Source organism: Chiloscyllium plagiosum, chromosome 1 (genome assembly GCF_004010195.1).
Source record: "Chiloscyllium plagiosum isolate BGI_BamShark_2017 chromosome 1, ASM401019v2, whole genome shotgun sequence".
NCBI classification, from domain to species: Eukaryota; Metazoa; Chordata; class Chondrichthyes; order Orectolobiformes; family Hemiscylliidae; genus Chiloscyllium; species Chiloscyllium plagiosum.
The window spans coordinates 55,658,977-55,674,620 of NC_057710.1; the positions used below are offsets into that span (position 1 = coordinate 55,658,977).

The 15,644-nt window shown below is 43.1% G+C and overlaps 1 protein-coding gene across 1 annotated transcript in view; it reads left to right on the forward strand.

Moving 5' to 3' along the window:
* npr2 (natriuretic peptide receptor 2) overlaps nucleotides 1–15,644 on the forward strand; it is a 163,159-nt gene that overhangs the window by 65,893 nt on the left and 81,622 nt on the right. Inside the window, exons 6-8 of the mRNA XM_043686946.1 lie at nucleotides 8,963–9,098; nucleotides 10,686–10,770; nucleotides 11,070–11,190. Of these exons, the coding sequence (XP_043542881.1) occupies nucleotides 8,963–9,098; nucleotides 10,686–10,770; nucleotides 11,070–11,190 (342 nt within the window). The remainder of the gene's footprint in view (nucleotides 1–8,962; nucleotides 9,099–10,685; nucleotides 10,771–11,069; nucleotides 11,191–15,644) is intronic.

Sequence of the window (15,644 nt, forward strand, 5' to 3'; positions counted from 1 at the left end):
CTCAGTCAAATCCATCGAATTCAGCACTGCCTTCCTAACCTGCAATCTTCTTGCTGACCTCTCCGCCCCCACCCCAGTCTGACCTATCACCCTCACCATGACCTCTTTCCACCTATCATATTTCTGACGCACCTCCCCCAAGTCCCTCCTCCCTACCTTTTATCTTAGCCTGCTGGACAAACTTTCCTCATTCCTGAAGAAGGGCTTGCCCAAAACGTCGATTTTCCTGTTCCCTGGATGCTGCCTGACCTGCTGCGCTTTTCCAGCAACACATTTTCAGCTCTGACTCCAGCACCTGCAGACCTCACTTTCTCCTCCTAAGTTGATAGTAAAGGCCAGGGTGTTATGATCACTATCATCAAAATTCTTTCCCACTGAGAAATCTGACACCTGGCCTGGTTGGTTGCTAAGCACCGTATCCAATATGCCCTCCTCTCTAATCGGCCTATCTACATATTGAGTCACGAATCCTTCCTGGACACACCTGACAAAATCTGCTCCATCCAAACCATTTGAACTAAGGAGGTTCCAATCACTATTAGGGAAGTTAAAGTCACCTTGACAACAACCCTGTTGCTTCTGCATCTTTCCAGAATCTGCCTCCCAATCTGCTCCTCCGTGTCTCTGTTGCTATGGTGGGGAGGCTGTAGAAAACTCCCAATACAGTGACCACTCCTCTCCTGTTTCTGCCTTCCACCCATACTGACTCTGTAAACGAGCCCTCTTTAATAATAATCTGTGATACTATCCCTGATTAGCAATGGCACCCCCTCATCTCTTTTACCTCCTCCCATTCCTTTTGAAATATCTAAACCCTGGAACATCCAACAACCATTCCTGCCCTTGTAGTGTCCAAATCTCTGTAATGGCCACAAGTACTGATCCATGCTCCAAGTTCATCATCCTTATTCCTGATGCTTCTTGTGTTAAAATAGGCACACTTCAATCCATCACACTGACTGCAACCTTGCCCTGTCAACTGTCTATCCTTACTCACAGACTCTTTGCATGCTGTATCTGGCTGTTCACTAGCTACTGTATCCTCAGATCCATAGCTCCAGTTCCCCTCCCCTGTCAAACTAGTTTAAATCCTTCCAAAGAGCTCTAACAAACCTCCTGCCCAGGATATTGATGTCCCTCCAGTTCACATGCAACCTTTCCTTTTTGTACAGGTCTCACCCTCCCCAGAAGCTATCCCAATGATCCACGTATCTGAAGCCCTCCCTCCTACATCAGCCATGCAGCCATGTGTTCATCTACACTTGCTCTCTGTTCCTAGCCTCACTAGCACATGGCACCGGTAGTAACCCTGAGATTAGTACTCTGCTTGTCCTGCCTTTTAGCTTCCAACCTCACTCCCTATATTCACTTTCCAGATCATCATCCCTTTTCCTAGCTATGTCATTAGTACCAATGTGTACCATGACTTCTGGCTGCTCTCCCTCCCCTTTAAGAATCCTGTAGACTTGACCCAAGACATCCCTGACCCTGGCACTAGGGAGGCAATATAACATCCAGGAGTTGAAATCTTACTTGCTAATTCTCTACCCAGAACCCTTTAGTCTGATTGCAGGACTACAACCCTGTACCTACCTAAGTCATTGGTACCAATGTGGACTGTGACTTCTGGCTGTTCATTCTTCTCCATAGCTAGTCTGTGACATTGTTGAGGAGAAAGTGAGGACTGCAGATGCTGGAGATCAGAGCTGAAAATGTGTTGCTGGAAAAGTGCAGCAGGTCAGGCAGCATCCAAGGAGCAGGAGAATCGACGTTTCGGGCATAAGCTCTTCTTCAGGATGCTGCCTGACCTGCTGCGCTTTTCCAGCAACACATTTTCAGCTCAGCCTGTGACATTGTTGACCCTGGCACCATGGTGTCAACACACCAACCTGAAGTCACATCTCTGGCCACAGAATTGTCTCTCTGTTTCTTTAACAAATAAATCCCTTGTCACTATATCCTTTCTTCTTCGCTCCTGTCGAGCCAAGTTGCTTTGGAGTGGGACCCTGGAGGACTCCTGCACTCCTCTTTTTCCTGGACTGCCTAGTGGTCACCCATTCCCTCTCTGAGTCCAGGTCTTTAACCTATGGAGTGATTACCTCTCTGAATATGTTATTGAGATAACTCTCAGCCTGACTGTTATGCCACAGTGGATCCAGCCACCATTTGAGCTCTGAAACCTGAGCTCAAATTTCTGTCATCAGCAACCCTTCCTGCACATGTAGTTGTCCAGGAAACCATTAAGGTCTAATGGCTTCCCACATACTACAGGTCACATATTCAACTCGACCAAGCTGCACTGCCATGTCTTAACTTTACTTCCTGCTCATTTTATTCAGCTTTGAATTATTTATGTTGTTTTATTATATTGACCCTGACTTTCCCTTCTTCCTGGTGTTTCTCTGTTAAATCCAAGTGTAGCGCATTCTTTAAAAATAATGGTATTCTAATTCACTGCAATGTAAAGAGGCCCAAATGACTTGGTTCTTACTCAATAATAAAGATGTGGAAATAGTGAAGAAGAAAACGCACCTGCTCCCCTCCCCTTACCAAACTCCGTACACACACATGCTTTATTGGAAGCACTTCAGTTCCCTCTCTCATGGAATTCCCACTTTGAGCTAAATTTGCAGCTGTACTCACTTGGGCTCTGTCTCTGGCTCAGGTGAAGTCTCCCTCACAGTGACCATTTGCCCTTACAACCACATCCGCAAAGTGTGACAACTGGCATGCACCAGCCTCACCACATCCTCATGACCCATCTCCGACTCACTTCTAATACAGTTCACTACTTCAGTATCTCTTTATAGAGATACCTTTCATTGCTATGCAGATATCAGGCCACTTAGTACACAGGACAGACTCGACATGTGTGGCACTGGTAAAGCACAGCAGGTCAGGCAGCATCCAAGGAACAGGAGTGTCGACGTTTTGGGCATAAGCCTTTCATCAGACACAGAAGGACAGACACCCGTCTCATGCATTAGAACAGGTGCTTCTCAGAGCTCTTAGTTTGCTGTCTTAGTGTTCTCTCACTTTGTGCCTCCCTGCATTCTCACAGCATCTCTGCCTTGCCTTTTTGCACATTTCTGTCACCAACAGCCTCGTAATATTCCAAATCATCACAGTCTGGGAAATAGGCCACAGTCGGTCCTGCAGGTCTGGTGTACCCAGTCTGGGACCAGGAGGGAGGTTGGTTGGGAAGCTCCATGGGTATTAGTCAGGGGTCTGGTCAAATTGTGGCTGTCTTTCCAAGTCAACTAGGCGACTGGTTATCAGTCCTGAATCAGCTCAATGAAAGTAAAGAGGCGTTAATAGTTGTCACTGCTGTGGGGGGTAAATTGGGCATTTACTTGTGAGATTAGATTAGATTAGATTAGATTCCCTACAGCGTGGAAACAGGCCCTTCAGCCCAACAAGTTCACACCGACCGTCGAAGAGTAACCCACCTAGACCCATTTCCCTCTGACTAATGCAGCTAACACTATAGGCAATTTAGCATGGCCAGTTCACCTAACCTGCACATCTTTGGACTGTGGGAGGAAACTGGAGCACCCGGAGGAAATCAATACAGACACAGGGAGAATGTGCAAACTCCACACAGACAGTCAGCCAAGGTTGGAATCGAACCTGGGACTCTGGTGCTGTGAGGCAGCAGTGCTAACCACTGAGTCACCGTGCCACCCCCGAGAATGGCTGGGATGTGCTGGGATGCAGAGGGAACAACAATTGTGCCAGGTGACTATTCAAGATATACAGATGGGAGATGATAGTGCATTAAAGCGGTGACAGGAGTTATTGTGGGAGGTAGGAACATCGATAGTGAACACCACCCTGACTTTGACAGGGAAACAGTTCATCACAATGTTTGGCATAACTAAGCTATAGGCTTGGGGTTGAAAGTTGAAATGAAACTTGAGAGGGAACATAGAGAAACTGAGGGAGTGTAAGGAAGAAAGGAAAATGTTTGGCTCGGGGAGCAGTGGGATAGGTGGGGGTCACCTTGATTAACAGGCTGAGCCTGTGACTCACATTACAAAGCACACCCTTGTTGCCTTTTCTTATGTGAATCACAAATGTACTTTGAAAATGAAAAATAGCTGCCATACAGCTGGAGTGGAGTAAGTGGATTTCTTTCCACCTGCGATCAAGTGAGGCCCTTGAAGGGCATTTGCAACAATCAGATGCTTGCATAGTACAGGTTTCAGACATCTGTAATCATAGAGCTCTGCATGGGAAGAACGTGCAGTGACCAAGCATTTGGAATAGAAATCCTGACTACACACCACCTTCACTAGCCATTACACATTGATCATAGTCATCTCTGGGAAGCAGAAGCAACTACATAACAACTTCATAAGGACCACTCACAGGTTGCAATTCACAAAGACAATCCAGAGCCCCAAACACAACACCAGTGGACTTGAATTGCTCTCACTTTGAACTATCAGCATTTGACAACACCCTTTCATGTACATAGCTGCGTTGCTTGGGTGATGTGGGAAAGACACATGTCAGCAATCCTACCACGTTTACAGTTACTGTACTTGTATGGCATGGCTTGTGCTGCATACATTGGAATAAGATCTACAGTGTCAGATGTCCATATATCTCCATTCCTTGGCTCTCCTTGTCAGAGACATATATTACTGTATCACAGATTATTCTAAACTCTCAATTGTGTGTTATACAAATGCTGAATGCTCACATTATTAAGGATCTGTTCAGTTTCTGATATTCTCCACACAGGTTCATAGGAACTATGACCAAGGGATCCAGTCACAGTAGGGGTTATTGTTGCTATGGCTGTGGTATAACAAAGGCACAGAGACATTGAGATGGAACCACCAAACATCAAGCAAGCCTGGGACCAATGGCACATATCAGCAGCTGCTGAACAGCTTCCATGTGAGACAATCACAGCGGAAACTCCCCTCAGACCAGGTCCAGGAGGCCCAGAGGCTGCCGTCCGACATGCCATTTCTTCCAGATGATTGAGGTGCATTCCGCCATAAACTGTCAATATCCTATGGCGCCTTCACAGTACACTGCTATCTGATGGAGTGAGACCCGCGAATGGGGTGGGCAATCAATGTGACAGCTTCAACTGGCTGCATCCAATGGGTCATTGAGGACCTCTGCGAGATCTCATGACTCTCTCCCTGCAAATGTTTCAAGGCTGTAACCCATGCAGTTTGTACCAAATCACATTGACTCATCTTGTCTCCCTGCATCACAGTCAGTTCTGCAGCCTGGGCAGTTGGTTTTGTGAACTTAGCTGACTTCTCCTAGGACCATAGTGCTATAGTTTGTACATAGAATCACATTGCAAGCACAATATCACAATGCAATAGAACAGGCTTCTATTCCATCAATGCACAAGTCACCTGTGATCATCAGTGCTCCATCTTAGAGGTTTGTGCCAAGTACTCGGAAGCTGCCATGATGCCTATACCCTTGAGAATTCTCATGTTCTTGCTTCACTTGAAGAGCGGGATGTCTTACAAGGATGGCTTCAGGGAACAATGTCTACCCTATGTAACTTGGCTGATGACTCCATTATTTAGTCCCTAACTGAAGTCGAATATCTATACAATGCAGTACATTCTTTCTCCAGGGCAATGGTGAAGCAACTTTCAGGCCCCCTGATGATAAAATGACAAATCTTGAATAGCAAGGAGGCTGGTGGGGGTGGGAGTATCTTTCAGTACTGTCCAGACAGAGTGTGCCACATAAACCCTGGATGCTGTACCCTGCACCCCTGGAACAGGCAAAGAGGGGATGTGATGGAAGCTGAAGAGCTGGGAGAGTGGCAGCTGTCTTCCTGAGTATCTTGAGCAGGACAAACTTCACCTTCACCATGACAGAGTTGTGGAACATAAGGCAAAAGAAACCAGCTTTCCTTCCATTGACTCTGGCTATACTTCCTGCTGCCTTGGGAAAGTAGCCATCGCAATCAAAGACCCTCCCACCCCAGGAGGAGTCTCTTCCACCCTCTTCCATAGGGCAGAAGATACAAAACTTTGAAAACACGTACCAACAGATTCAAGAACAGCTTCATCCCCACTGTTATCAGACTTATGAACGAACCTCTCATAAATTAGAGTTGCTCTTTCTCCGCATCTTCTCTGTAAACTATATTCTACATTCTGCTGTATTGCCCTGATGTAAGGTATGATTTGTCTGGTTAGCACGCAACACAATACTTTTCACTGTACCTCAGTACACGTAGAATAATAAATGAATCAAATCTTTTTTCTTGTGCACTGCCATTAATTTCACTGTCACTCTTGGCATTTAACCAGGTAATTGCTAAAACACGTTTCCATAGCCACATCGCATTCCTCAGTGACTGCCTCCTGCTCTGACTCAAGTTTCATCCTTCATGATTTGAATCCACCTAGGATCATAGGTAACTCCCTGATGTTCAACATTCCACAGACAGCTGTTCTCGTCGCATCCTGAGATCCACATGCAGCGCCATGCGTTCTCATATGTGCACTTTCGATCTCTCTGTCCAGCAGTGCCACTTCACACTGGCTCAGCACCACTCCCAGTTCCACTTCATCCTCTGGCTCATTCAACACATTAATAAGAAACTTTTTCTTTCAGTCATGAAGAAACACAAGATGCAACAACTTCAGATATCCAGAGCCCTCCGGAACCTTCCTCCCCTCCCCTTCCCTGTGACACCATCACCACTCCCAACCCAGCTCTCTGATGCTGATGTTCTGTCTTCAGTGAAAGTCTCAGTTTTATCCCTCTGCATCCCCATCTTAATGAATTTCAGGCATGACATGACGTTGAATTCTTCTTCCACTGCCTTCACCTTCATGCCCATTTCCTTGATCAAGAGTCCTCTCCCCAGCCCACAGACCCCTTCACCCACTTCCAACACTCTCCCTTCACCCACCTCCAACATTCTCCCTTCACCTGGACTGCTCTCTCTGCCCTTTTACCTGAACTTAACCTCTTCATTGAGAATTGTTGATGTGACATTGGTCGTCTCAATTTTTCTGCCCCTTCCCTCCCCAACACTCACGCGAACTGATTGCGCTCCATGCTGTCAGATCCAACCCTGACTTTGTAATTAAACCTGCTGAAAAGGGTGGTGCTGTTGTAATCTGATAGACTAACCTCTACATTGCAGAGGCTGAGTGCCAGCTCTCAGATACCTCCTCCTATCTCCCCCGGTCCATGACTACACCATGGAACATCATGTCAACTATGGTCACGAGCTTCATTTCATCTGGTGATCTCTCCCCCACACAGCTCACTTCTACCTCCTTCCCAAAATGCAGGACTGTTTGGGCAGATTCATTGTTTCTATCTGCTCCTGCCCTACAGAACTCATCTCTTCCTACCTCGACTTGGTCTTTTCTCCCCTCGTCCAGTCCCTGCCCACTTGCATTTACGATTCCTCTGACCCTTTATGTCAGTTCTGAGGAACTCGACCTGAAATGTTAACTCTGATATCACTGCACAGATGTGGTCGAACCTGCTGAGCAATTTCTGTTTTTGATTCAAATCAAATTAGGCAATGTTTAGCTGACGCACACTTGATGTGAGCTTGTCAAGGCCATCATGCATTGACTGTAAATTTGTTGTTGATCGAAAGGCAAGTAACCGTGTAAATGTTTCTGTCTGGTTTTTCCTTTACTTTCCTAATATAGAGTCATAGAGTCCTACAGCATGGAAACAAGCGCTTTGGCCCAAACTGATCCATGCTGACCAAAATGTCCATCCACACTAACCCCACTGCCCTGCATTTGACCCATCTCCTTCTAGTCCTTTCCTACATATGTATTTGTCCAAATGCCTTTTAAATATTGTTAATGTACCTGCCTCAACCACACTCTGCTGGTAGCTCATTCCATACCCGTACCACCTCTGTGTAAAACAATTGCCCTTCAGTTTCCCTTTCATTCTTTCCCCTCTAACTTTAAACTGATGCCCTCTAGTCCTCGATTTCCCAAACCTGGGAAAAAGACTATTCACGCTATCCATGCCTCTCATGATCTTAGATTGTTCAATAAAAGTTAATGTTACATCAGTTTGGAGGTTTGTTTTCACAATATGTGACCCTCCTATATTGAGGATTAATGAGGTGTTATGCTTGCTGGGTGTTGGGGAAGGAGTAGTGCCCTCTCAGGGTTCTAATATTGTATGGCAGTAACAACGGGGAACCTAGGCAGCTTCATTCTTGCAGACGCAGTTACAATGAGAGTCGATGAAACAGCTGATGATGTAAAGAGATTGTGAGATGCTGTTTCCAATGAAGCGTCACCTAAGTGTCCTCAGAAGATATTCATTTTTTGTTTCCTTTCGACTTCGTGTAATGTGAAGACCAATTCTTGGTGGCAGCATACTGCCAGTGGCACCAGTTCAGTCAGGTCCTGACAACAGCGAATACTTTTGCACCTGGTGATCACATGATTACACAGTGCTGTAGGGATGGGTTACATACATAATGAAGTGAGCAGTGCAGAATTATATAAGGTAACTCTATTAAGCTCAGAGAAATCCCCTGAGAATTGACCTTAACCAAATGCAGCCCATTAGGTAGCTTGTTAATAAAATTGGGTTTCGCTTGTCCAAAACACAGATTTCAGACACAGAAGTCAATAGTTCTTCCAAGGTTCAACATCATCAATGTCCATCAGAAAGGGCGACATTTGCTGGATTCCAGAAATTGCAATGAAGTTCCCAAAATTTCCAACAGCCTCTCCAGATAACAGAGTACTGCATTGAAAATAGATGCTGGAAAATTGCTGCATTTTGGTTTGGAGTCCTGAGTAATTTTCTCAAGTCTTTGTTGGAAATATTTTGGAGGGTGCACTGTAAATGATTTCACACTTGTTTCTTTTCTTTTAATACAATTGACATTGTTTAGTTGTTAAGTATAACTGATTTGTTAAAGTAAAATAGGGCTGATTTAAATGTTTTCCTTTATGTTGTACAGGTTGTGGCTCACTATTTGGGAGTGAAAAGGCAGATCTATTGGATTCCTAATGTAGAGATTCACTGGCCATCGGGCTCTGTTCCTCTAGACAACCCTCCATGTGTGTTTGAAACTGATCTTGCTTCCTGCAAGCAGGGTAATGTATTGATTTTTATTAGACAATGTTTTGAAGGCCTCCAATTTCTGTATCAATGCCTATTACAATGTAATAAAATAAGAAACAATGTACAAACACTAAGGATGGATAGGCAGACCATACCCAAACTCTACAAATTTAAAATGGAGAATATCGAGCTGTATTAATCAATTATTTAATTCAAAAGCAGTTTTTTTGATCATTCAATCCCCTTGACCTCTTCAGACGCAGCATAGGTTGCATAGCAAAATGTTCTCAGAGACTACTTCCAGTAGAATATCGTATTAACAACTGACAAAAATCAATATTGCTGGAAAAGCTCACCAGATCCGACAGCATCTGTGGAGAGAAATCAGATTTAACATTTTGGGGCCAATGATCCTTCCTCAGATCTGGACCTCCAGTTCTGTGGAAGGGTCACTTGAACCAAAACATTAACTCTGATTTCTCTCCACAGATGCTGCCAAACCTCCTGAGCTTTTCCAGCAATATCGATGTTTGTCTCTGATTTACAGAATCTGCAGTTCTTTCAGTTTTCATACAACAATTTTTTTGGTTGAAGATCTACTGCAATTCCTGTTGAGCATTGACGATGAAAGAGTGTTGCATTTAGCATAGTACAGAGCTATACACTTTTTCAAATTTGAATTTTTCAGTTGCTTGAGTTTTGTGAAGTTTTTCATTTGTATTGCTAACAAACCTACTACTTTGACTAATCACAGTGGAGGTTACTATTAGATCTATATATTAAACCTGCAGTTGGTCAACAGGTCAACACTGAAAAAAAGAGTAATTTTGTTTAAAGGGTTTTGTTTGCACAATGATAGGAAGTATCCTTGTTGATTCAGACCCTGAAATATCAATATCACGATTGCAACTTTGCCCCATTGTGGAAAATTAACTGACAGCAAGAGTTGATTTCTTTCTTCTGTTCACAATAACAGAATTTTTCCTTTAAATTACCTGGATATGTTTGGTGGAGTACAAAGCCTCGTCTTAAATTAGGGTAAAACCTGTTATTGATTTTCCATATATTAATTAGAATGGGCACAAATTAGAATGAGCAACTTCTGCCAAATTACCAGTAAGTGCTATGACCCAGCCAAGCTTTGAACATTTAGACTGCTAAGGGGAAAATCTATAATGGGCAGAATTGAGGCTGGAAAATAATAAAGGAATGCATTCCTTTATTATTCTTCCTCAGTTAATGCATTCAGGCCAAATAGATAGTGCAAAACATCTTTACTCTGATGGAAACTGGGTAACCACTGTGAAAATTTTGGCAATGATATAACTGCCCTGTGAAACTGGGAAGCTTGCATTGGATTTGTGCCTGATAAATGGGTTATTGTTCAGAAGTTTCCGCTATGTAATTTAGAACAGGAGAAGACCAATTCACATCATCTTGAAGTCATTACATCTTTGCAAGAAGAATAAGTAGCTTTTACTCCTCCAAAACAATCTAAAGTGTTTTTCAAGCTAAATATGTCATAAACAGAAAGGTGCTATTATATAACTAACTAACCAATAAAAACAAAGACTCATTCTTAATTCACTTGTAACATTTTCCTCTTTTTGCTTTCTTAGCTACGTTCTCTCCACTTGGGATAGTTGCACTGGGAACAGGCCTCACGCTAGCAATTTTTGGAATCTCCAGCTTTCTGGTTTATCGGTATAGTATTTAGAGTTTTGCTAAATTCAATCTAAAAATATTTGAATTTTTTGATTTTTGGTGAAAAAAAATTACATTAGGCAATTAACGTTTTCTGATATGAAAGCTGATTAAGAATCATTGTCTCTTCAAATTGTAAAGTATATTCGACATTAAATAATGGTGCATATCCCCATTTTACTTGTCTAAACATTATTTACTATCACAGTGATGTATTTATAAGTGGTACATATATGATTCAGTAATATATGATTTAGTAAAGGATGTTAATACCAGTATTTAAAATGGTACTTAACTAGGAAACTAAAGCTGGAGAAGGACCTGGCCAGTATGATGTGGCGAATCCGCTGGGATGAACTCCAAATGGGAAACAGTGATAAATTCCGGAAGACCGCTGGTAGCAGGCTGACCTTATCACTGGTAAGTGCACAGAAACCATTTTTCTTTGTGAAAATGCCCTAATTTTGCAGAATCCCAGTTTCATTGACTCAAGAAGATGAAAGTAATTAACATTCTGTATGACAGTACTGTAACTTGTTCATGGACAGCTTAATGATGTGAATTGTTCATGGCCAGTTTGGAGTAAATGGACTAGGGACAGGTGCGATCTGAAGTCTGTTGGCAGAGATGTCGTGTTACAATCAGAATTCTCTCCCACACTTAATTCAAATTTTAATGACACACCAGCTAATATTCCAGCAAGATTATAGATCATCTATCAGAACTGTAAATGATTGAAATGTCAAGGTACATATTGGGAGAACTGTTTCCAATGCAACATGTTCACCCCTTGACTTATCACTGCTGACAAAGTGCCTAGATTTGTGTATGGATTAGAAATCAAAGTAAGGTAAAGCAAGGCGGAGGTGCTATACTATTATAGTGTGGATGAAGGGCAAAGTGCTGAAACACAAGGCAAGACAGAGCTGCTATAAGCATCCAGAAATGCAGAGTTATTGAGTATTTAAAGAGTGAGTGAGGGACCCCATGATGTGCTCTGGTCTCGTCTGCAAACTGGACATCTGTCCCTATGTGCACAGTGTAATGTAGAGCTTTAGAATGAATGGTGCCACTGTGCTCCAAAGAGCAGCATTAAATTGCAGAAATGAATGTGGATTAGAGACATGCCATGATGAGACGATGTGTGTCCTGAGATGTTGGTGCAAGGTGTCCAACATGGAGATCTGGAGGAGCAAGCCTCCTGTTCTAATTTGAACTTGGTGCCTAATTTCTATCCAATGGGTGGGAAAATGGGAGTCTGCATATTAATAACTGGGTGTGATTAGGTAGTAATAGAAATGCAGAAAATAGGAGTAGGATCAGGCCATTTAGCCCTTTGAGCCTGCTCCGCCATTCCATATGGTCATGGCTGATCATCCAACTCAGTACCCTGCTCCCACTTTCTCCTTATACTGTTTGATCCCTTTAGCCCTAAGAATTATATACATCTGTTTTCTGAAAACATTCAATGATTTTGTCTCAACTACTTTTTGTGACAGAGAATTCCACAGTATCACCAGTCTCTTCACCTCAGTCCCAAATGGCCTACCCTGTGTCCTTAATTTGTGACCCTTGGTTCTGGACTCCCAATTAGTAGAACATCCTTCCTGCATTTACTCCTGTCTATTCGTGGTTTCTATGAGAGGCTTCTCATTCTTCTAAACACCAATAAATATGAACTGATTCAGTCCCCCTTCATTTGTCAGCCTTGCTGGCTTAGCATTCATTGCACTCCCTCCACAGTCAGAACATTATTCTTCAGATAAGGAGACCAAAACTGCACACACTACTCCAGGTGGGGTGTCACAAAGACCCTATCTAATTGCAGCAAGACATCCCTGCTGCAGTACACAAGCCCTCTCCCTTTGAAGGCCATTTGGCTTCTTCACTGCCTGCTGCATGTTAATTTTCAGTAACTGGTGTATAAGGACACTCAGGTCTTGTTGCATCTGCCCCTTTCACAATCTATCGTCATCCAGGTCCATGTGTATTGCCATTCTGATTTTGTTACCAAAGTGGATAACCTCATATGGTCCACATTATACTTCATCAGCCATGCAGTTCCCCACTTATCCGAATCACACTGAAGCATCTGTGCATCCTCCTCATAGCTCACCCTTCCACACAACATTGTGTTATCTGCAAACTTGGAGATATTACATCTATTTGCCTCATCTAAATTATTGATATATAATGAGAATAGCTGAAGTCCAAGCTGAGTCCAGCGATACCCTCCAGTCAATCCTGCCATTCAGAAAAAGACCTATTTATTCCTACTCTTTGTTTCTTGTCTGTAGACCAGTATTTCAGTGCACTATTCCTAATCCCATGTGCTTTAATTTTACATGCTGATGTGTGTGATAAAAAAGTGAAGTTACCATAGTCTTTCCAGACCATAGAGGATAAAAGAGGGAGATAACATTTAACCTGAGAGTAACCAACCCTCAGGTAAGGGGAGAGGTTGAGAAGGAGAATCCTTCAGTACACAAATTGAATCTCATGCTGTTAGCATCACTGCATTGCAACTGAGTTCAGTGGAACCCCAAGAGAGACAATTTAAGGTGCTGGATTTAAGCTCCAGTCTCAATAAATCAAGTTGTGGGCTCAAATCTTCCTGTTACCAATATGTCCTGTCAGTAATTTCTGTGGTTAGGTATGAGGAGCTGAGGTTGGCGGTGTTCAGTTTGTACTCATTGGAGTTTAGAAGAATAGGAGGAGCCCTTCATGAAACATAGAAGATTCTTCGAGGACTTGACAGGGAAATGTTGTTTTCCCTTGTGGAGAGTCCAGAACCAGAAAGCAGAATCTCAGAATGAAGGTCTACCCATTTATTACCAAGGTGAAGAGGACTTTCTTCTGTCAGAGAGAGCTCAATCTGTGGAATTCTGTACTGTAGAGGCTGCATCTGTAAGTACATTCAGGGATGAGCTAGACAGATTTTTCATTAGGAAGGGTATGGAGAAAAGGCAGGAAAGTGGAGTTCAGGATTTGGGGCAGCACGGTGGCACAGTGGTTAGCACTGTTGCCTCACAGCACCAGGGACCCAGGTTCAACTCCCACATTGGGCAACTGTCTGTGTGGAGTTTGCACATTCTCCCCGTGTCTGCGTGGGTTTCCTCCGGGTGCTCTGGTTTCCTCCCACAGTCCAAAGGTGTGCAGGTTAGGTGAATTGGCCATGCTAAATTGCCTGTAGTGTTAGGTGTAGGGGAATGGGTCTGGGTGGGTTGCTCTTCGTAGGGTCGGTGTGGTCTAATCTAATTAGGATTATCCGATTAGCCATGATCTGATTAAATAGCAGAACAGACTCGGTGGAGTAAATGGCTTTGTTGTGTTGCTATATTCATATGGTCTTTGACCTTCAGCCAAAAAGGAGAAAAAAATATTTTTAGAACTATAGGTTTTGCTAATACAAGGTATGTTTTTTTTTACACAGAGGGTGGTAGGTGTCCAGAATGTACTGCTGGGGAGGTGGGAGAAGCAGAAACAATAGCAATGTTTAAGAGGCATTTAGACAGACACATTAACAGCAGGAAATTGAGGGATGTGGTTCATGTGCAGCCAGATAGAATTAGTTGAGAATGGCATCATGGTCAATGCAGACATGGTGGGCCAAAGGGCCAGTTCTAGCACTATACTGTTTTATGTTTTATTATCAAAGAGTCCCTAATACTTGGGAAATTTCAGTGAAAGTGTCTTGCTTTTTATAGTATTTTGATTCCTTCGACTTTGCAACTCCATCTGTATGGGTTTCTCTCACCTTAGAGTGATGCTATATCATTCCTTAACTAGAAATTGCATCTTTTGTTAAGAAGAAGAAAGAGGCTTATATGTTAATGAGGCAAGATGGTTCAGATGAGGCGATGGAGAATTACAGATCAGCTAGGAAGGATTTAAAGAGAGAGTCAAGAAGAGCAAAGAGAGGACATGAGCAGTCTTTAGCAAATAGAATAACGGAGAACTCTAAAGCTTTCTATAGGTAAGTGAGGAATAAAAGGATGATTAGGGTAGGAATACGGCCAGTCAAAGACAGAAGTGGGAAGTTGAGTGTGGATCCTGCAGAGATCGGAGAGGTGCTAAATCAACATTTCTCATTGGCATTTACTCAGGAAAAGGAAAATATTGTAGAGAAGAAAAATGAGGTACGACATATTAGACTAGAAAGGATTGAGGTTAGTTACGCACAGGTGTTATCAATTCTAGAAGGAGTGAAAGTAGACAAGTCCCCTGGGCCAGATGGGATTTATCCGAGGATTTTCTGGGAAGCTCGGGAGGAGATAGCAGAGCCTTTGGCTTTGATATTTGAGTCATCATTGTCTATGGGTTTAGTACCTGAGGACTGGAGGTTTGCAACTGTTATGCCCTTGTTCAACAAGGGCAGTAGGGATGAACCAGGTAATTATAGACCAGTGAGCCTTACTTCTGTTGCAGGAAAGGTTTTGGAAAGGATTATAAAAGATAAGGTATATAATCATCTAGCAAGCAATAATTTGATTTCAGATAGTCAACATGGTTTCGTCAAAGGAGGTTGTGTCTCACAAACCTCATTGAGTTTTTTGAGAAGGTGACCAAGCATGTAGATGAAGGTAGGGCAGTTGATGTGGTATACTTGGACTTCAGTAAAGCCTTTGATAAGGTTCCACATGGTAGGCTGTTGGAGAAAATGCAGAGGCATGGAACTGAGGGTGATTGAGCAGTTTGGATTAGAAACTGGCTTTCTGGAAGAAGGCAGCGAGTGGTGGTTGATGGAAAATATTCAGTCTGGAGTCCGGACTAGTGGTGTGCCACAAGGATCTGTTTTGGGACCACTGCTGTTTGTCATTTTTAATAAATGACTTAGACACAGGCATAGGTGGATGGATTAGTAAATTTGCAGA